Consider the following 21,922-nt stretch of genomic DNA (forward strand, 5'->3'; position numbering starts at 1 on the left):
TGTGCTAGCACGTGCAGTCTAGATCTATATGTACAGTCGACTCCTGATAGAACGAACACCATTGTGCAGGAGAATTAGTTCTTTATAGCTGAAGTTCGTTATAACAGAAATGCACTAATATCAAACAAGCACAAGTCATGACTGGTATGTGGCTCATGACTACTGTATGACTGCACTTGGTTATCATGTGGCCTTACAAGAAATTGTTCGTGGTGAACGAAAACAGGGTCAATTTTGTATGAGTTCAAACATGTACAATGGTTCGCTATACATGAACATTGTATCACGAAATTTGCTATAATGCGAGTTCGTTATAAGTGGAGTCGACTGTACATAGTCATTGCCAATGCCAATGGGTATGCATTCCTCTTGCTTATCACACTTGATCTTTGTACAATCATGCTGTCAATCTAACATGTATGTGACCGGCACTGCAAGTGCAACTCCACTCCAGAGATAGTGTCACGTGAGTGCCTGTGCGTTTAGACGTGTACGTGTGTACTCTACGACAATGCTGGCAACTGAAATCCGACCCCCTAGCGTCTACTACGAATCGCTAACGCGGCTAGCGCACCGCTAGGGGGGGGGGGTCGGATTTCAGTTGCCAACACTGTACTACTACTACTGTGTGTGTGTGTGGGGGGGGGGGGGGGGGGGACTACCGGCTCGTTTGGAGTAGCTCAGCTGATCTCGAAAGCTGAAAACTATTCCAGCTCCAATCTCGAGAAGACGTCGGGGCGTAGATCTACGATTTGTCTTTCTCTCCCTCTCTCTGTCCCACTCACGCCGTGATCCTTCATTGTAACCACTGAAAATGGGCACACGGTGGAGTGTTGAAGTGTTCCTTACTCTTCTCTCCATTGGTGGCATCGTCACTGTGTGGTCGGAGGGCGACACCAATGTTACGACCTGTTCGACGCTGGAAGATTGCAGTGCCGCCGGAGAGTGCGTCGATGGCAAGTGCAAATGCGACCCCGGCTGGACGGGCGAGAGCTGTGGTCGGCTGGATTTGTCGCCGCAGGCCAATCGTGCGAGCGGAGCAGCGTGGAACTCGCACAACAGCTCAAACTCGAGCTGGTGCATCACCGCTCCGCGCACGGACAAGGATGAACTCGGCTATTCGTCCTTCACCAAGTCGGGGACGAATGTCACCTTCCACATATTCGTGTCGCAAATGGTGCCAGGCTGTGGACTGGGCACATGGCTGCCCGGATCGAGAATCGTCCATGCAACGTCAAACAAGGGAGTCGAAGGACCGTATGAATGGGAAAACCAGGTAGGTTTGGCGGTGGAAGCTCCCAGCATGACTTCACCCACTGAGACAGAGTCACTGCAATCAATGAATTTATGTAGCGCAATTAAATTATTTGTTCGCTATCGTTCTACGATGAATTCTTATTTTTAGGATGACCCACAGGCTGGTCGCCCATCAAAGGGTTCATAGTCACAGTCTTGACGGATGTGCATAATACTGACAATGGTATGTATAGGAAGTAGTGTAGCATGCTTGGGGACGTACATACTGCGAAGGTGGGTGTGTGTGGGGGGGGGGGGGGAGAGAGAAAGGGGTGGAGATATGTACACGGTGTGTGTGTGTGTTTGTGTGTGTGTCTCTGATTTAGCCACCCACACTAGTACCAAGTACATGTATTACCTTCACTGGGGGCAGGGGTAACTGCGGTTGGATCCCGGGACGGATACCCTGATGCCGTCAATCCTTTTTCTGCACCTTGTCCTCACCCACTTACTGAGGTGTGGTGAGCCCATAAGTGGGATTATTTCAAGTCCACCCTAGTTTGGGGATTTCAGGGGTGTCGGCCGTTGGGTGGTTCAATAGCCATTTGAGTCATCTTTCCAAGATTCCTTTTGAGTCTCTCTCCCCTCTCCTGGGGAGACCCACGTGACCAGTTTTGGCAGTGAGCAAGTAGAAGTAGAAGTACAGGTGTGTGTGTGTGTGTGTGTGTCAGCAAGTGTAGGGTGTGCATAGATAACTGTCTTGGCCGTTTTATACCGATGTGCTCCGTGTGGTGTAGACCAGGTGTGCATTGGTGGTTGATTCACATGGCTTCGCCAGTTGTGTGGATTGGACAGTTATCTGGCGCAAGTCTTGATCTGTCTCATTCAGATCTTGTTCGCTATCGTTGCTATAAGAGAAAATCTGTGGGTGCACATCCAGTGCATTTGCAGATTTGCGTGCTTCTCTTGCGACGGGCGTATACATGGTACATGGTACATGGTGTGTGTGCGTGTGTGTGTGTGTGTGTGTGCGTGTGTGTGTGTGTGTGAGAGAGAGAGAGAGAGAGAGAGAGAGAGAGAGAGAGAGAGAGAGAGAGAGAGAGAGGGAGAGAGAAAGCATATCAGAAAGAAGACCACTACGTAAAATTAGGGCTACTTGTTTGCTGGCAAGTGGGTGCGACAAGCCTTAGGATGTAGGGTGAGGAAGGGTTACATTGGCTGGAAGTAGCACATAGACACAACTACCATGACTGCAAAAAGAGAGAGAGAGAAGGGGGGGGGGGCGTCACCAATAGGCCGTAGCCTATACAACGAGACTAAGCTCTATCGTTCAATGCTGTCAACAGGTGATCAATTCCTGTGTGCTCTTATCTCAATCTCACTGGTCCAGGTGTTCTCATCTTTTCACCACAATCCACACCTGACACGAGCATCGGATGGAACTTGGCTACTCTACTTCAATGGTCGCCACTGGCCAGAGGACGACTTCAACCTGCATACGTGCCACCAGAACTCAACCTGCCCGTCGACGAGCGGCTTCTGGGAAGGTGACTACTGGCATGGCGGCGGCGACTGCAAGTCCGACGGTGATTGCAAGTTCACGGCAAACACGGGCGTTCTCTCGCCGTCGGAGCATCTGCGTGGAGTGTCCCGCGGCTCGAGCTGTGTGAAGGGCCACTGTCAGTGTGAGCACCATTACTTTGGCAGTCACTGCGAACACCTGACGGAGACGGTGAACTTGGCGTACGCCGACAGTTTGGACGGACCCTGGACCAAGCTGCTGGAGGACGGCGCGGCGTTCTTCGACGATGGCATCGAGTCACTGCATCTCTCTAACCCGGTCGCCTGGCCGCTGGCCAACGGCACGGTGATAATGGCGTACTCGCGTGCGCCGAATTTGGGCATTGCGGTGGCACCTCACTGGAAGGGTCCGTACACACGTCTCTATCTGACCACTGCAACAGGAGAAAAGAATTATTCACTGATCAATCCTGACGGTAAGGAAATGGGATACAGTCATGTACTATGGTTATGGAATTTTGTCGTGTTGTTCTTTTCAGGTTTTCAAGTTTGCCGTCAAACCACTGAATGAGGAGATACAAACCCACGCTTCCGAAAATCAATTCCCCAATGACTGCAAGATGCATTACAGCCGGGAGCTATGAGTCGTCTTTAATCGTGCTTTTAATACACTCTCTATCGCCTGCTCTTCAGCTACATCTTTACTGCACTGTACTACATTGTACTTCACATCACTTCAGCTTGGAACACTTATCACTAGACTTGGCTGAGCAGTCCGAGCATACTCCCTCATCTACTTAAAAAAAGGTACATGGATGCGAATGGCAGGCAGTTTCTGTGTTTGTTCATTTTCAATGCACACACGCTGTAAAAGATTCTCTACGTTCGATCTAAACTTGATGTTTGGTAATGTGCTGCAGGAATGTTTAACAACACGCTGGAAAAGGGTGGAGAGGATCCATTCCTGTACCAGGACGCCAGGGGTACGTGGCATGTGCTCTTTCACGGCTACGGTGGTGACAAGAGGTGGACGGACGGACAGGCGGCTCACTCCAGCGACCTGCTTCACTGGACGTGGCAGCCGGAACCGGCCTACTCCTCCACCATACAATTCCAGGATGGGACGGCCGAGACGCTAAGCAGACGAGAGCGGCCCGCAGTGGCCGTGGACAAAAGCGGTGCACCGCTGTACCTACTCAACGGTGTGGAGCCAGCATACCCTGGCAACTCACACACATATTCGTATATACACGCAACGAGTGCGAGTCGACAATAGATCAACATTGGCACTATCAGTAACCCAAAATTTTCATGTCCTAAGCAGTATGGTGAAATGTACGGGGCATGAAGTACATGATATTTTGCTTCTTATTTATACATTTGTCTCGGCTAAACAGAAGCACAGATCCGGTACGTGTGTGTGTGTGGGGGGGGGGAGCTGCACGGGTGAGTGTGTGGTCCATCTTTCTGAGAGTGTCAGTTGATACCCTTTCATCCTGGTAACTATAGTGTTTGCTGTGACGGTGCCTCTGCTTCCCTGCTATTTCTTGCTGGCGTTTGCACCATGATGGTTTGTGGCTATCTTGTAAAAAAGAAAGAAAAAAAGTGCTTGCACTATGTTGGGCTGTGCTGTTCTTCGCTACTCACACAAAGCAAATGTTTGAGGTACAGTGAAACCTGTCTAAGACGACCGCTCAAGGGACCTTCGGAATCTGATCTCTGTTACCAGGTGGTCTCCTTATCCAGGGTCATTGGACTGGAAAGAGCATTCCTTGGTCCTGGTTCCAGTGGCCTTCTGGGACAGGTGGTCGCCGTATCCGAGTGGTCGCCTTGACAGGTTTTACTGTACAGCCAGTAGAATACCTTTTCCAATTCACAAGCCTGCTGGTCAGTGGCTGGGACATGGACTTTGTTCTATGAGGCTAGACCTTGGCCATAGGCATGCATGGTTGAAGTAAATTTATACATGACGACTTCGTGTCAGCTATTACGTACTGATGACGTAATGTTCACGTGCTGACTTGATACATTACACATGCCGGCCAGCTAAGTTTCCAAGGTAACAGGGCCATTTGAGGGCACATAAGTGTATCTCCAGTGATGTAATGGTGGCAGCAGAATACATTGTACGGTAGTATGTGTAAATAAATCCCTACTTACTTCAAGAAGCTGCAACGGTACGGAAACGGGTAGCAAATTGTGGAAAAAAACACGCGGATACATTATGGTTGGACCCAAGCATGTGCATGCAGCAGTCAAGCCAGTTGAACCGAAATACATGGACAAGATACACCGGAGGATGTACCCAGTGTGCTGGCGGTGCTCAACTCCGCGGGGTGGACAATATACATGTAGGTGTGTCCGATATTATGACAACTATAACGCTTACACAGGCTTATCATTAATGAAGAACTCTGAACATGTCAGACAACGTTGCGCTATCCTTACAGCATACGAGCATAGAGAATGTAGATGCAGGTGCTAATGCTAAACCATCTTATGTAGATACTCCGCACTGGATCACACCACAGTGCATGCCTAAAACTAAAACAACAAACACTCCGTATACACGTACCTCTCTACGCAAGCATGCCACATGTTATCAAAGGGGAGTTCCCGGATAGCAACATGAAGGTACCTATGGCGACGTGAGCATTTCACCAGGACAAAATCTTGGATCTAGGAACGTGCAGAAGAGGATCATCCATTGTCGTCAAGGCGACGAAATAGAAGAAAAGGGCAGCGGCAGACAAGAAATGCCAAAGGGCGTGGTTGTCGTAAAAACCCATCAGCAGGCAATCCTCGTTTAGTGCTCGCGAACCAGAAGGACTGTGTTCCCAGTTTGTGACGTTGCTCGTGAAGAAGAACATGGCTGGAATTCCAAAGGCCAGGAAAAGAACCGTGCACACTTTCGTAGCCAGCCGGAAGCGCTCATGATGGGAAACTTTCATCACAATATAGAACAGGAGATAGAAAATGAGATTCGCAACGAATACGTTTAGAAGGTAGGAGGGGAAGTCGCCTGGTCTGACCGACAGGCCATACAGTGCAAGTCCCAAGTTCAGGCAGAACGACAGGATAACCAAAATGAAGTGGCGAGGGTACGATATGGGCAAGATGGCTCGCGCACGCTGCATATCAACAACTCGCGCCCTAAACCGGGCGAAGTTGCCAAAGTATAGTCGTAGGTGAGCCCACACATTCCCGACCATATACAGAGCAAAGAATACGCACCAGAAAGGCAGGCTGTTGCCAAGAATGCCAAAGACCACGATGAGCACAACGTGAGCAACGAACATCGCCACCTTGTCCGCTCTTGTGACGGCGTCCGGGTTTCGACTCTGGTATAGGTACAACAAGGAGAGTACCACTATGAAGTACATAAACGTTGTGTCGAACTGGAAGTTGATGGGCGTCGGGCAGACGTGGTAGCATGCGCTCAGCACTCCCTCCATGCACAGGGCCAAGCCGAGAGCAAAGAGCAAGCCGAACACAGGCACAATGCCCGTCCGGGTGAACTGCAGCGGGTCGCGGGCCATCGTGCGCGAGAACATCCGTTGACGGCGCATGGTCAAAAGTATGAACAGTACGCCCAGCATCACATAGCCTACGTTACTGAAAACGGCGTTGAAAGAGGTCAGCTGACCGTAACGTCGGTTGCAGCGAAAGTTGAAATAGCACAGATCCTGGTTACCCGTGGCAAACAGAGTTCGTTGGTGGTTGTAGACCAGCTGAACGACGGGGACACCGTAGAACACACCAACTATGCCCACAATCCATGGAGATGTGTGGAGTCGTTTGTCTAGCACTCCGGACGGTGGTTTCTCCACATCAGCCAAGCTGAAACGCTTCCCCGTTGAGTCAAAGGCCGGACAACAGCACGGTGGCTCAAGAATCTCGTTGGTCTCCGTGCTGCTGCTGGGTGATGCCAATGGAGAATCGTTGAGATCTTGCCCCCTTGTGTCATCCGCAGTAGTAGTCGGCTGCGTGTCAGCCTCGTTAGCCTCACTAATGTCCTGATCTCTGAGCGGCTCCCCGCCTGGCTGTCCCGCTTCAGTGCCAACGTCACTCCCGTCGTGGGCCTCGTAATAGATGGAGACTTCGCTGCGGCTCGACGCAACTGTCCGGCGGCGCCCCCTCGACGTAACCCCAGAGTTGGTCAGGATCATACTGGTGTCAGCTTGTGTTGTCGCAAGTTCAGGAAAGAGGTCTACTGATCCTAGGATGAACTCCATGAGGGAGGCATCACCGAGCTCCTCCTTATGCATGTAATAGAAGATTACAAGAGATGCCAAAATGGAAATGTAGAAACAGCCACAGAAGACGATTGAAAGGGCAACTGGCGCGCGATAATCGTCGGAAATCTTAGAGATCTGAATCGAAACGGAATGGTTGTAGAATGGTGCATTGTGGCCATTGCCAGCTTCGAACTGCTCACGATTGCGAGAGCTGCACTGCCTGTCCGTGCTCAAACCCAGTAGCACAACGTAGAACGAGTCTCCAGGAAAGTCGCTCCGCTGCACGAGCAGTGTTGATGAGGAGCTGAAGGTTTGATACGCCCCGGAGTATTGGATATCTCGAGCCAGGTCGTACACTGGACAGAGCGCATCTTGGACGGATGCTATTCCGCACTCCATCTCGTTAGATTCTATGCCAACTGTTATCTGTTGATCTCCCGGCTGAAACATGTACTGGTAGTACACTGGAGCGGTTGGAGTCAGTCTAGTCTCATGCTTCTGGTCTGCAACCAGACTGAAATCTTCCACCGGCGAAGCGATAAGCGTGTATCCCAGCGGTTCCCTGGATAGCGCTGAGACGTCAACGATGAGAGTGTGATTGTAGCTAGGAGACGTCTTTGTTGTGTTGTCGGTGTTCAGGGTAGCCTCGCTGAGGTTCAGGCAAATGATACGTGAGCTAGTGCTGGACGTAGTGGAGCCGAGACCTTCAGCGCTGAAAGGCACTGACCAGGATATTTCGCTCGCCGCATTATGTGAACGAACTTGCACTGACACGTGATTTCCAGCACTGGCATTATCACTGGCGACGTGAATGCGCATAGGCCTTGGAGTGACCATGGCAGCAGCATTTCCGGTGCTGTTTGCCGTGTACTGTGGCGTCCAGGTAAAAGTGAACGTGTCCGCACTGTCGTACGATACCATTCTCTCATACACCGTATTGATGTCTCCGTTCATGTTTTCTGCACCGACATCAACGCATTGAAGCGCCAACCAGAGGAATACGCATACGAGACGAAGACCGCGGCACGTTAGCAGCATTGTCCGCCTCTCTCCAGTCATTGCTGCAACTTCATGAACCACAATGCCGGGTTTGAATTCGTACGAATACATGTATACGGTAGTCCACGCTCCTCCAGCACACCGCTCCTTAAACGTTCGCTGATTCTTAGCTCAATGCCGGATTGCGTCCTCTTGCGCTCCGCATGCGCGATCTGTCCAATCCTAATTGAATCTCCAACACCTGGCTCACGAACGTAAGATGTGCCGTGACATCAACCACAGTGCGTGCAAAATCTCGCTAGGGGTAATGCGAAGCAAACGTTTACGCGCACTAACTCGTATAATGTCCTGAGGTACCGAAATTGCTGAAAAAAGGCTTGTGACAAACGTAGAAGCTCCTTAGAGGTGAGTGGCGAATCGATAAACCCACCATTGGCTACTACCTTCCAAACTATACGAAAAACACGTAATATCAAACAAACATGAGTGCCGCAGAATATGTTTTCGAACTGAGTGCAAGCCTCACGCGCTCACGGATCGATGTTTCTGGCAACACATCCCACGGCCGATCGGGAAGCGAGGTAGCTACCTGTTGTGCTGCAGGAGATGGAACTGTGGACGTGTGGTCAAGCGTGGAGGCAGTGATGGTACGGAAGCCTTCTAAAAACGGCTATAATTATATTTAGATAAGTGACTAAGTTGTAATGTACCTTTTACACCTCACTTCATCTATTGCGTTAAAACGCAATAGATAAAGCGAGGTGCACAATGTCATGCAACTCTCTCACACACACTCGCGCACATACACATACACCCACCGATCGCATGGGTTAGGTATCCTTGAACGTGTTCATTGCCATCCCGTCAGAAGGAATTTTACGGTCGTAACAGATAATCTAACCAGATCGACAGCTAACTATCCCAAGACGTATTGAGTGATATTCTTCCTCACCTCGGCTGCGCTGAGAACTCTTTCCTGCTATGGTCAAAGATACCTACCCTCGTGCGGAGCCCGCTCTTGGAGCAATTTGACTTTCATGCTTTGACTCTGAGCCTTTTAGAAATTCTCTGTTATAGACTTCACTGTGGTCAGTTAAGCCATTGGCTCTAGCTCTGAGCTCCACTAACGAGACCTAGCAATGGCGAAATGACTAGCGGTGCCTAGATTGGATAAGTACCTTTTAAAAATTGGTAGAGTTTCTATAGCCCGATGCTCGTGAATAGGTGAAACTCGGAGTTGCGACACATCTTCCAATCTCTCTCTCTCTCTCTCTCTCTCTCTCTCTCTCTCTCTCTCTCTCTCTCTCTCTCTCTCTCTCTCTTGAGTAGGGTTTTTCAAATAAAAGGAAGGACAACATTGTATGAGTTATGCCTAAAGATCTACCAATGTAACAGCGTGCATAATCAAGACTGCCAGTATTTACTCGTGCACTCCAGGTAAAGTGTATTTGATGACTCCCCGGTGTACCAGCATTGGTTGACTGTGCTGTCACCTTTATGTCTCATTATTCGCTGGTGTTCCTGTTCGGCGCAAATGATGATGAGCAGTACATGTATTGATCTGGAGACTCTTGGTCGGCTTAACTGCTCCTACCCGGCCTCCACTACCTTAGCTACCATTCCCTTTGGGCTTCCGGTGGTATCCTGCAGGCATTTGCATCATGGTGGCCTGTGGCTCACTTGTGGAAAGAAAAAGGGTAGCAACTCAAACTAAAACGGAGAGAATACAGGACAAAGGTTACCTAAGAATTCGCTAATTCCATTTCAGGCATTTACACACAACTTACAACATCCAGTTCAAAAATTAGGGGTGAAACAATTATACCGAGTACTCGAGTACTCGCTCGGTTTTTTAATCGTACTCGGAATAAATCAGAGTACTCGTTCATACATGGTACTTGTATTTACTACAGAAATCTGCAGTTTCAGGGCAGCAGTCGGCAGATGGTGATGTGCAGGCTGTGTGGTGAACATTTGTTCACGAGTAGAGAGAGCCCAAATGACCCACCAACCAATACACCCGAGAAAAATGACTGCTACTCGGTTCAATCAGGGTTGTATCATGTTATTTTAATGCCCTTGGTGTGCAATTTTTAGGAGATGAAAAATACTCGAATACTCGAATATTCGATCGGAGAAAATCAGAGTACTCGAACTCGGGATCTCAGTGCCAACTTTCACCCCTATCAAAAATCCTTAGCTTTTCTGGACTCTCAGCGATTGTACGTTGTGGCTTTTTATCTATTCTTGGCGTTCCTTTTCTCTCCTCCTTTGCCTCTTCCCTTCCATATTCGCCTTCATGTTATTGGTGGATGATCAAGGAGAGGAAATGGAACGCGACCTTAAAGCAATGAAACTCGAACATAAAGCGGCATCGCCTCCGCCACAGCTCCCGACGGCGACACCAAGAGAGCTCCCCGAGGGCTGTAACGAAGGCAGGGACACCAGTTCGCTACGTGCCTTGCAACATCAACGCACACAATTTCAAACTGGTTTCCAGCACCGCATGAAAAATGTGTTTGTTGTCTCCCCGAAATCAATATACGAGTACATGATTGTACTCAATATAAACACTCTTGTACAAGTGTGTGTGTGTGTGTGTGTGTGTGTGTGTGTGTGTGTACTTCGAAGTACATGCCATTGTGTGCACTATAGGTTCTAGACAGCTCATGAAGACAGCATAATTCCCCTAACCTAGACTCTGCTGCAATATTGCAATGTCGTCCTGAACTACTAAAATATTGTACATTGGGCTCTTGTTCAAAGCCAAGAGACGAAGGTGGAAATCAAGTATTTGCGTTAATCCTCACACCACTTCCTGCATGGAACCAACAACCCGTTACTCGCTGTGTTCACATAACGTTCTCTGCTGGACTGTGTACTGGTATACTTCAGATGCTCAGTGTTATAAAACTCGCAATGTGTGATAGCAAAGTTACGCTGTATAAGGTGTTGACATCGTGCCTTCACATTCCTCAATGATGTTGGCGGAAACTTGAGAAGATCATCTCACCAGAGTGGCGGTGGACTGTGGAGTGTCGGCTTGCAGAGTGCCTCAGGATGGTCTCTCGTGTTACGCTCACGAAGTTACGAACGTCTTTTGTTAGGCGTTACGGTCACTATTACCGGTACAAAGAGCCTCCATGTCTACAGCTCAGGGGTCGGTTTGTGTTTGTTAGTTTACCGTTTGGGCCTGGTTTAAAATCTGGCTTTGGAAATTTTTATTTTTCATTGCTATCAGGTTCGGCCTCGTTTTCTCTGTGCTGCGCTGATGAGTCCACAAAGGACGAAACAGTTCTGTCGGCAGATTGAGTTAGTTTACCGACATGTACATGTTAGCTCAACCTCTACATGCACACGCATGCACGTAACATCTAACTTGTCCATGAACTAGTATTGGGTTATATAATACCGTGTACAATGTATACTGTATACTGCACCTGTGGGCAGACGACGAACTCCACTGCACCCGCCACCGGGCTAGCATCTAGCAGCCAAAGGTGGGGCCATACATCATAATAATTATGGATGTTAACGCGGTACACAATGTTATAGAGGAATACTTTTGAAAACTGCTTTAAGTTTAAAAACAACGCATCAACGTTTTCAACTCTCCCTCTGTCTCTACTGCTCTGCACAGTGGAGTTAGTCCTGTGTTCTCACAGTGCTTTTCTAAAAGCAAGTTAACACCTCAAAAGCTTTTAAATGCAGACCTTCTCTACAAAAAAGGGTAGAACGAGGTCGTATCGCCATTGAAGTGTCACACGTACACGTACATGTACATGTACATGTACATGTATACCAGGCACAAAGGTACGTGTATTATCAAACGAGGGAAATGGGCTCATAATATCAAACACGATAAATAAATCATGTTGCGCATTCAAAACACACACCGTTGACACAGGTTAGATTTACTTGAACGTTTTCGTTGCCATCTCTTCAGAAGGAATTTACTGGCAAAGGTAATTCAATGAGCAACACAATAATTATAAATACTCAAAATGCTGTGTGAGGTGAAATAATACAACTTACAAGAACGTGTTTTGAATGCGCAACTTGCTTTGCTTATTGCGTTGATTTCATTTCTGTCTCCACGAAAACTGAACAGATCAGAGTGAAGTGATTAGGGGTGGTGCCTTGTTCAAACAACCAGGCAGAAGTACGCTACGAATGTACATGTACATGTATATTGTATATTGTATAATTATGGATCAAAGGGTGCTTCCTGTTTGGGATCTCGAATTTCGTGTTCTGTTGCCAGACAAAACAACATCAAGTCATCACAAGAGTGGATGTTGCATGTGTGGCATGTACAATAGTGGTACTTGTCTATGCCCATTTCGTTTTGTTATCTTACCTTCTTGTTCTGGCGTGTTCATGCTCAGCGTTTAGACAGCGCTACACTTCACACCCTGAATTCTACGGCTCGGATTTCTGACAGGCTGACAAAGCGAAACACGCACTTCACGTCCGCTGGCGTATCGCATTAGCTATCTGTGTACTTTCAAGTTTCGCAGGACATCGAGGTGAAAGGCCTACTTTGTTTGGTGAAGTCCCAGGTTCATTCTTGTTGTCAGTCCCTCGAGAGGAAGTGCACCACTTTCATTGCGGTTTGGTGCGCGAGCTGGGCCCAAGTCTGACGAGAACCTTTAAAAAGGTGCGTTCAAAATTGGTACAAATTGCCGCTCGTGACGCGCCGTCATGACCGAGGGAGATAACAACCACACATGGGGTTGTCGTTGATGGGATATTATCGCTGTCCGGTGTCTTTCGCGCTACTACGTTCCGCTGTATTGTGTGTCCGGGGTGCTCGGTCGGCCCGTCACCGTCCAGTTCACATGCTTCGTGAGTTGGCGATGGTGGAGGGTCGGGTTCCCCTCCCGTGATTAGTGCTCCACCGAGCTTGTTTTGTGTGAAAGTATATTATAATTATTCTTATTCTTATATTTAGAAGTATTACAAAAATAATTCAGAGGCTTTGAATCGTTTTTATCAAAATCTAAATATTTGGCGGGTTGGAAGGTGGGACCACCCATGGGGTAGTGCTTGACCGGTGTACCGGTTGAATAGAAGTACTAATATTCTCCGGCAATGCGGATTTTTTTCTACAAAATCCACATATCTCCAGACACTGGGGTGAATGATGGATGTCATAGATTCGTACTAGAGAATGGGTCTCGCCGACATCCTCCGACGCAACAAGTACATGTAAGTGTTGCTAAGAACTTCATGGCTCATGCCCTCTGGCAGCTTTAGCTCACAATAGGTATTGCTTCTACATACATGACGATTGTATACAACTCATGTAGGATTGGAGCTCAATGTCTGGCACAGTCATGTGGCACAACTTCACTTCAACTTCAAGCGGAATGCGTTCCGCATAGGGCCAGTAGTAATAGAGACGGTGACAAGTCTTCTTACTTTTAAAACGCTCATCCCGCACTGGACAAGAGCAAAGGGACCTACCCCATCACACAATGCCGAAACCTCAGGTCGGCGCCTTGGCGGAGCCATCAATGCCCCACCATCACTGCTGCGGCTCGGTGCCGCCCCTGTTCAGTAGTTGTCTCGTTTTTCCGATTTTCAGTATCGTTTTTCATTATTATTTTCGAGCTGGGCATGTTATAGTAAAAATAAAACGAACGAAACAACAACATTCAGGTCAAAGCAGGTCGAAACCCTGACGTCAGAAGTTCCTTGTATAACAGTTACTATTAGTGAAGCGACCACACAGCATTTGGGGGTCTTGTCTCATGCAAGAAATTGCCACGCGTGTTGTTCAGGCTGACTGATCCATCAAATCCCCAAGGCCCAACACACCAAATCCCCCAAGTTGGCAGCAAACCTGTACTGTTGTTGCTAGCGCCAAGCTTTATATTATGACGTCATGTTGACACCAATACGTACTAGATCTCTTTTGTTCAGACTTTATTTGAAGGATTCTCCCAAAGTAAATGGATATTTATCAGGGGAGTTTCCCGGAAGGGTGGATGGGATGAAAGGGAAGTGAAAAAGGTCAAGGGAAAGGACTTAGAGCAGATTTGGTCCCATGCCTCGTTGAAGTAGAGATAAAGCAATTTCAGAAAGTGATTAACGTGTGCTATGCACGTGACTCATTTATGCCATTAATTTTATATTCACATGAAAACTAAAAAGTCAAGTTACAGATCAGCGGAACAAGGACGTTTTAAGCGGGCTTACGAATTATGAATGAAGAATTCAATCGATAGTTGAGGAAAGTAGTCTCTTGATGGATCTGTTTGTAGTGTGTATGCGTCTTCAGAATAATAATGTTCGCGTTTAAAATGTCAACAATCCCCTCAAGTCATAATGACCAAACATTCGTGTTTTAATGGCATCTTCAAATTCAACCTCACGACACAATTGCCTTAACGTGAAATTGACAAGCTTTAGCGGCCAGTTCGTCGTTATTGTTAAGCTGTCGCCTTAAATTATTGCACCAATGAGCTCTATAAATAGTAGAATCGATCTTCATGTTGCGTGTTCTTTCGCCATGATTGCCATGGATACAGAGTGGAGGTGATACCTAATGGATACCCATCCAGTATCGCAGCCACTTTGGTAAGATCTTTCTCAGATTGTGCCGCCGTCCCTGGTACAGCACTGCAGCATCTCCCTGGCGCATGCGCAGGTCGTGGCTGTCGCCAATACGTCCGGTCAGGATGTAGCGTCGCCGCCGCTTCAGCTGCGGACATGCGCAGCCGGTGGACTTCTTGGCCTTGACGGTGACACGAACAATTGAGCCCTTGTTGAGTTGATTGAGAACTTGGACGTCGGACGTGGTCACTCTCAGAGGTTTGAAGATCTTGATCTGGTAGGAGATCTTGCCAGACGGTAGCGGAGAGACACTCTTGACTTTGCCAATGATAGCTGATGACAAACGGAACAAGACAATGAACAAATAAAAAACGGATTAGCCTAAGAAGTGAAATCTCAAGGCATCTGGCTGGCTGGGAGGCGAGTTTACGTTAGTCTAGTCTACACACACAAACATACACGCACACACACACAAACACACACACACACACATACACACACACACACACACGGTCTCATGCCCCAGCATTCTCTCCATACCATTTCAACACTAAACCGGCTAGCAATTTGTGAAGCCTCCACCTATCTTACCTAGGGGATCATACACATAGTGCCAGAGGTGGTATACACGATTGACGTGCTCACCCACGGCCAAGTCCCTATAAGTGTGAGGAGAGGGTGCAAGAGAGATGAATTCCATTTTCACACCCAATTCTCGACTCTCGTGTTCCGGGGCAATTCGCGGCACTTCACTGAAGAAGAAAGCTTGAGAACATGATCCCAAAGAACGTCTCTGAAGTCCAAACACACCCTTGAAGGTCCTGGCACAAACCGCCCAGGGATGAGATTTGCAGACTATGCTTTTTTTTCCTGCGGGACTCGGGAAAGGTGGCGTAGATGGTTGTGCAGAGTGCGAGCACTTTGGAGCAATCAATCTCCAATGACAGGAACGTGACACCTCTAATGTATGTACGCACAGACTATGCCTGTTTACAGCTATCACCGGTGAACAGTGAACAGTGTACGTACATGTACATGTACATATACAATGAGTCGAGTCTAGAGAGTGAGGTGGGGGTTCCGTTCTCCTAGCCAAGTCTGACAATGCATCTTTCGTTGATCATGTACGCATAGTTGAGCTGGTTGTCCGGGTTCCGACGCACATGATAGTGTAGTGCACCGGTGCGTTTTGTGTACAGTCTACCTCAGGAGATAACGTTTCTGTCACGCTTCCTGAGTTTCTCTTCCTTTGTGCCAGACCAGGGCGTCGCAAGTGCTATCTACATGATTGTACAGTACGACAATGGTGAAGTGTCGGACTGGCTGCAGGGGCATCCTTTTAGCTCTTCTACACCATCACCCAATGAGTACTTTCCTGTGCTCATAATTTCGTAGCGACACGGTTACGCCCAAGATAATAGGAATGTCGCTGTCGGTAAGCAAGCTTCCATCAATGTACTGCATATAGAAACTCTTCGGCGAGCACCTCTATCAGATGTCATTCGGGTGACGATTATCAACAAACACCTAAAAACATAGTTTTACTTCTGGTCAATTGCGAACCAATTGCACTCAGATTATCCCGGTAAGTATTTGAAAATTCACAAACCCCAGACTACAACACACGTGCTTAGAGTGAGCCCTATCGTATTGTTGTAGAACAATTTGTGACATAATTATCATAAGTCAAGTTTGGAGGATGCACGCTAGGCACGATTACTCTTCTTTTGAAAGTGCTCCTCTCCACCTTGCCTCATAATATGCTGTCCGAATGCCCTACGCCTGGTTTGGTATGTGTAATTGTTTTGCATCTAAACTTTTTTTCTATTTTTCTTGCAGATGGTGCTATTCAAGCAGAGGTGCGATGCTTGGAGATGGATATTACAGTTAGTTTGTCTGTATAAACCTGACCGCAGTACATGTACTCCTACAAGCTGTTGAGTTGATCTCACCAAATTGATTTGTGCTAGTTGCATGACTGTCAGTGTCACACTCTGGTAGCAACCTGTTATGGGACTATACTAATAATATTAATATCATGTTGATCATATTGAGGTGGCTGCTCTTTTGTTTTCTACTGCAGTGTTCTTACTTGTGGTTGACAATGCCATTGTCAGCAAAGAGATACTTGATTATTGCTTGAGGCTCAAGAAGAGGATTGTATGCATTGCAGTCACTAACGCAAGTGAGAGAGCCCCTGAGGGCGATTTAAGTCCAGCATTCTGCTCCAGAATTAGCGCCACGTTCTATTTCCTTCTGCTTCAATGCCACTACTTTATCGCATGACCTGCTGATTCAGCCCTAGAGCAACACTCTGCCATGTTGGATGTCTAAAACACTGGACGAGGACGCTGCGTGGCATTGAAGCCTTACACGGGTAGAGCACAATCTGCCACGCGTTTGCAGTGTATCGAATAATTAATTAAATGTTGGAGAGCTCTTGATCTATTTTCAGTGCCTGTTGCTTCATGCATGATCCTGGCGCGGATGTTCAGATGGTCGCATGGTGACTGTGCTGGTAATCAGGAGCTTCTGGAGTGTGTCAATCAATCCAGATTCACAGGCAGTCTCTATGGAATAATTGATGGCATGCGCGCTACAGAAGTTTACGATGGGCCTTTGGCCTTCATTACCGGCACGCCCAAGTGTGTTTTGTTCTCGGAGGCAGATCAAAGAGCGCCCCGGGAGCAAGGTCCCTACGCGGGCCACTTCATCAGATCCTGTGTGACACATGGACTGAGGCAAGGGTGCAAAGGCTTGTGCCCTCTGGAACAAGAACGATTGAGAGGAGCTCCTCTTGAATAGTAGCACTCCACATGATATTCTGTCCCCGTGTTTGACAGCTAAGCGCATTGTGTTTTCTACACTGCCTCCTCTTGTTCCAACATTCATTAGGTGACACAGTACAGTAGGTGTGCGTGTCGGAATGTGCAAATGCTTTTCCCCAGCAAGAATTAGAGACCAAATTTGCGCCACCAAATTTTTGATCGTTCATAAAGTTCACACAATTTTCGGACGATCTGCGAGAAACGCACATAAAGTAGCTTTATGGTACACGTTTCGCCAAACACTCAGATCGCCTATAGTTTTGTCATGTTTCTCATGCAGCACAGGTGTTGATCCTACTACAAGCATAATCGAGAATTTGCTGTAGGGAGTTGTATACACCCTACACAACTCCCCGATTTGCAGTGAAAGATTCTAAGCTTCCCGCCGGTAGTGTTCAACAGTAAGCGACGACAGTACCTGCATGTATGAAGCCAGAGTATATCACGTGTCCCTATCTCTTAACCGCTTGCTCGCACATTCGCAGTTCGTATACATGTACAATGTACCTAGTAGTGTAGTGCCTTCACCTCTTTCGTTGTCAGTAACATTCTAGTTTCCCTTTGTTGCATAATGCGTATTAGAAAGCGGAGCTGTTCAGGTGGACCAAACTGCAGGGCTTTTTTTCACTACATTGATCATCCCACATTGACCATTACACTGCTCTCCTCTTCACGAGCAGAACAGTATAAAGGGTGAATGGCTCATGTAAATGTACAGTGATCTCGCTTACCCCACTGCGTTCGGCTGGGCTGTCTCTTGGAAATCCGCACGCCGGAGCATCGCGCCTCGCAACTGATGTTTGTTGTCTCCAGCACGGGTGGAAGAAGAGGACGTGGTGAGACCACCTCTACACTTGTTTCTGCTCCCCGTGGTGTGTCTGCTTTGGCTTTGCTGGGACTAGACGGGTAAGTTGCGGTGATCTGGGTTGGCGGCACAACATCGCCATTTTCTTGAGAGTTAGGGCTGTTTGGTGTGGACGCAATTGGACCGACTTTGTTGACGCATACCTCGGGGCGCCCGTCACACACGGCTGACCGGTCCAATAGGCGATCACAGGCCAGCGCAGAGGGCCAGCTGTATCCCTGCCGCTGCAGCAAAGGCGCACAACCGTCGCGGACACGCTCGCACATGGCCCGACATGGCTGCACAGGGTCGTTGAGCTGGGCCAAGCAGATTGGAAAGTGGAAAGTGCACAACAGAAACTCCAGTTCAGCACTGCAGTTGCTGGCAATCAACTGGTCGAAGTTGTGCAGCTGTTTGCTGGCCTCTCGCTGCGATTCGTGGTTGAGAAAGTTGCGTTCAGTGGTGTGCGCATAGCCATATTTGGCACACCTGTTCTCCACCAGAGCCTTGCAGTGATGGCGACCATTCAGAGTGTAACGGTGCCTGTATTGCTCTAACACAGGTGAGGCACAGCCATTCTCTCCAGTTTGACCCTGCACAAACCGTGTGCAGGCCAACACACACAAGAAGCAGACCATCAAACAGGGAAGTGAGCAAGAAACAGCCATGGTTGATGAGGAAAATACTGCTGAAGAAACTCTTGAATCTGATACGGCTACCATCGTGGTTAGGAGGTTTTATACTTGCCGCGCGCGGTCGCTTTGGTGTCACGTGCGGCAAAAACCTTCCCATGTCGGAAGTGGCGCGGATTTCTGACATGGTCGAGCACCATCCAGCCACATGCACACAGGCATCGCGCTATCTGGACCCGACTACGGCCCTAGCCCTCTTTGAATGTATCGGTCACAATCGGTCATAGTTCGTGCTATGCGATCTGGACTGACGATATGCTGCATACGGGGGAGCATGTCGAGGCGAAGGCATGCCCCATGAGTATGATAATTGTGGCAACAGCGTGAACGCATGCAGCGTGCACGCGATGCAGGACCATTGAACACTGAATCGGGGTCTTTGACTTTGTTTGACGCTTGGTGCCCGCGAAGTCACCAACATGCCATGGCTGTGCTACTCCATGAAGTGTCCCTTTCTAAAAAATTAAAATCGTCTGGTCAAAAGGCAAGATGGAGCGTGATCTAAGTGGACACTAGAACATCCAAGAGGTTACAGGCCTCCGGTATTGGCAGCATGTGAGTTGTCACTAACCGGATTGGGCTGTTTGATGTACTATTGAGCGGTAGGAATGCAAAGTAAGTTGTACATATTCTAACAATGGTGTGGCACGGCGCGGTGTTGAAGAATACAAAAATATTTTGCACTGTCAACGAACTTTGCGCATGTCCAATGCACTTGAACGCTAATGTATTTGTCGGCAGGGGTACCAGACAGCATAGCGACAGAAGGGCACTATCCAGAAAGGACTCGCCGACCATGCGCCAGCACTGCCCTGTCCAGTAATCATGTGGATGGCTGCACGACACGACAACTGGCGGGCTACATGCGTTTCATTGCCCTGCGGTTCGCACCCACTATAGTTGCAAATCAGGGCGCAGTTGGGGAAAAGTAGTATGCTGCATTCTGCCGCGCAGCGTGGCGCTCAGACAAACATCAGAAGGTTTTGAACACCCATACGATGACGACGGTATACCATCACTGAAAGGAGAAGTCCGCTGCTGCAGTTTCTGCCCCGGACCGAACGGATTACTGTACGTGGTACATCATGTAGCACTGCCCTAGCCATCGCCAACGGTGGATGGTTTCAGGGCCCAGGTTCAGACAAGGCCTAAGTGATCTACATGTTCATGTCCATGATGCAGAAGTGGTCCGGAAGAATTGAACATTTGCTACACTCAACGTGAGGGCCCAACACGACCTCGGGTTTTGCTTCCAAGTAGGAAGATCGCGCCTGAAGTCAACATTTGACCACATTTTCTGATACTTGATCGCCTTCTTGGCCATTGTAATGATATTGGCCAGGCGCTGGGGGTGTTATTGGCGTTGTTCAGCATATTTGATATCCCCTGGCTATGGTAGAGCTAATTCTGGTCAAATGTTATGACTGGAAGAACACCATAGTCATCTTCAAGGGCAGTGAAAGGCGAAAGGGTGTGACAAAGAAGTTCTGAAGGTCTTCAATGCCCTACTAGCAAAAATAGCATTTCACATAATGACATGAATGTTGCAGACCACAGGTGAAGATCTTCTCCTTGTCTAACAATGGATATTACTAGCGTGGAGACATTGAGCATACATGTATTACAATAGGAAGCCAAAACGCAAGCGATGAGCGCGACACGTAAGGTCAATAAAACCAGAGGTCGAAGATGGTGGTTACAAGGGCATGGTGTACTTGCGATCACCGACATGGCGACACCTGTCACCGACATTCACGCCAGGACGAGGCTGCTTTCCACAAGAGCAATTTTTAGTGCTCGAACCTTTAAAAAACGGTCCGAGCACTAACGTGGGCGAGTCTTGTCAGCCACATCCAACAGCAAGCAAGACCATCCATCTACTATCTTGCATAATATCTGTATCTGTTTACTATGTCAGAGAATCATGAAGGGGACTCGGATGGAGAGCCAAGGGTAATGTATACTAAAGAAAAAGGACCATGAGCTGATTGCTTAGTAACTGGTGGTGTTAGTGGACATTATACTAGCGTAACTTGTAGTTCCTAGGTCCTTTTTCTTTACTATACATGTACATGTAAATCATGAAGTGGCAAATTCATTATTTCACGCCATCATTCGCTTAGTACACGACATACATGTACATGTACGTATGAAAGGACGTGTGAACAGTTCACGGTTCACGTGAGACTTGGCTGGAGGTATCTGTAGGAACGCCAACACCTAACTGGCCTAAGCGGCTAAGGATATCAAGGCGCAGATGAAGCTCCTATGTTTCCCTCGTGCCCGGCCACAAGTTCCCGTGTACGTGTGAGTTTCAGCACGGCTGGAAAATATCCTTCCGCTTCCAAGCAGGACTTGGTTTTGAAACACCAAAACGTAACTTTTTGTTGTGTTTGTCCAGTGCAAATACAGTGTAGTGAGGGGAGGGTGTTGAGAAGTCAGAGAGAAGAAAAAGTGCCCGGGTTGGACCGGAGATGGGAAAGCATGGATTCGAATTAGTACGTCTTTCACACGCTTTTCTACGCAGTCACTAACGTAACTCCTTACCCGGCTGGACAGCTAGTTTTTTTTAACCACGCCTAGCTAGCCTTCCGCGTGACTGTTCATTGATGGCTTATGATGCAGCGTGGAGAGCGGCACGGTTCGTTTGCATCACTAGTTACGTGCGACAGGCACTGGATGGCGGCTATGCGGCTATGCGCACCGAGCGCAGTAAGTCACATTGTATACGTTCCTTGTGTCACCAAAACACAGTAATGTCTTGTCTAACAAGGGCAGTGACCCGGTGCATGTCGCATGCCTAGATGCTTTCTAGATTGCTGCGACAGGCCGCTGGGCTGAAATGGTAGGTCGTGTTCGATAAGAGACGGAAGCCAACTCTATTCACCATGGAATGGGTGTTTGCAACTCGATCTACATGTACATGTACATGTACCCATTTCTTGCCTTCTTCGTTCCAAGCATGCTTATTCAAAGCTGCACACTGTGCGTGAAAGATCCCCC

At 48.1% G+C, this 21,922-nt stretch overlaps 3 protein-coding genes across 3 annotated transcripts; 1 reads left to right on the plus strand and 2 right to left on the minus strand.

Annotated features, from left to right (window-relative positions):
• Positions 1–683: 683 nt before the first annotated feature.
• Positions 684–4,371, plus strand: LOC135829549 (uncharacterized). Its single transcript, XM_065341944.1, has 3 exons — positions 684–1,276; positions 2,627–3,233; positions 3,678–4,371. The coding sequence occupies exons 1-3, from the start codon at positions 815–817 to the stop codon at positions 4,031–4,033; spliced, it is 1,425 nt and encodes a 474-aa protein (XP_065198016.1). The 5' UTR covers positions 684–814; the 3' UTR covers positions 4,034–4,371.
• Positions 4,372–4,799: 428 nt separating this feature from the next.
• On the minus strand, positions 4,800–8,425 carry LOC135829811 (SID1 transmembrane family member 1-like). Its single transcript, XM_065342202.1, has one exon. The coding sequence runs from the start codon at positions 8,103–8,105 to the stop codon at positions 5,415–5,417; it is 2,691 nt and encodes an 896-aa protein (XP_065198274.1). The 5' UTR covers positions 8,106–8,425; the 3' UTR covers positions 4,800–5,414.
• A 5,485-nt stretch (positions 8,426–13,910) lies between these two features.
• Positions 13,911–18,941, minus strand: LOC135829342 (secreted frizzled-related protein 3-like). The gene is made up of 2 exons (XM_065341748.1): positions 18,115–18,941; positions 13,911–14,888 (listed from the first exon to the last, which is right to left on the minus strand). The coding sequence occupies exons 1-2, from the start codon at positions 18,893–18,895 to the stop codon at positions 14,545–14,547; spliced, it is 1,125 nt and encodes a 374-aa protein (XP_065197820.1). The 5' UTR covers positions 18,896–18,941; the 3' UTR covers positions 13,911–14,544.
• Between the last annotated feature and the right edge of the window lie 2,981 nt (positions 18,942–21,922).

Source organism: Sycon ciliatum, chromosome 13, assembly GCF_964019385.1.
Source record: "Sycon ciliatum chromosome 13, ocSycCili1.1, whole genome shotgun sequence".
In the NCBI taxonomy this organism is placed as follows: domain Eukaryota; kingdom Metazoa; phylum Porifera; class Calcarea; order Leucosolenida; family Sycettidae; genus Sycon; species Sycon ciliatum.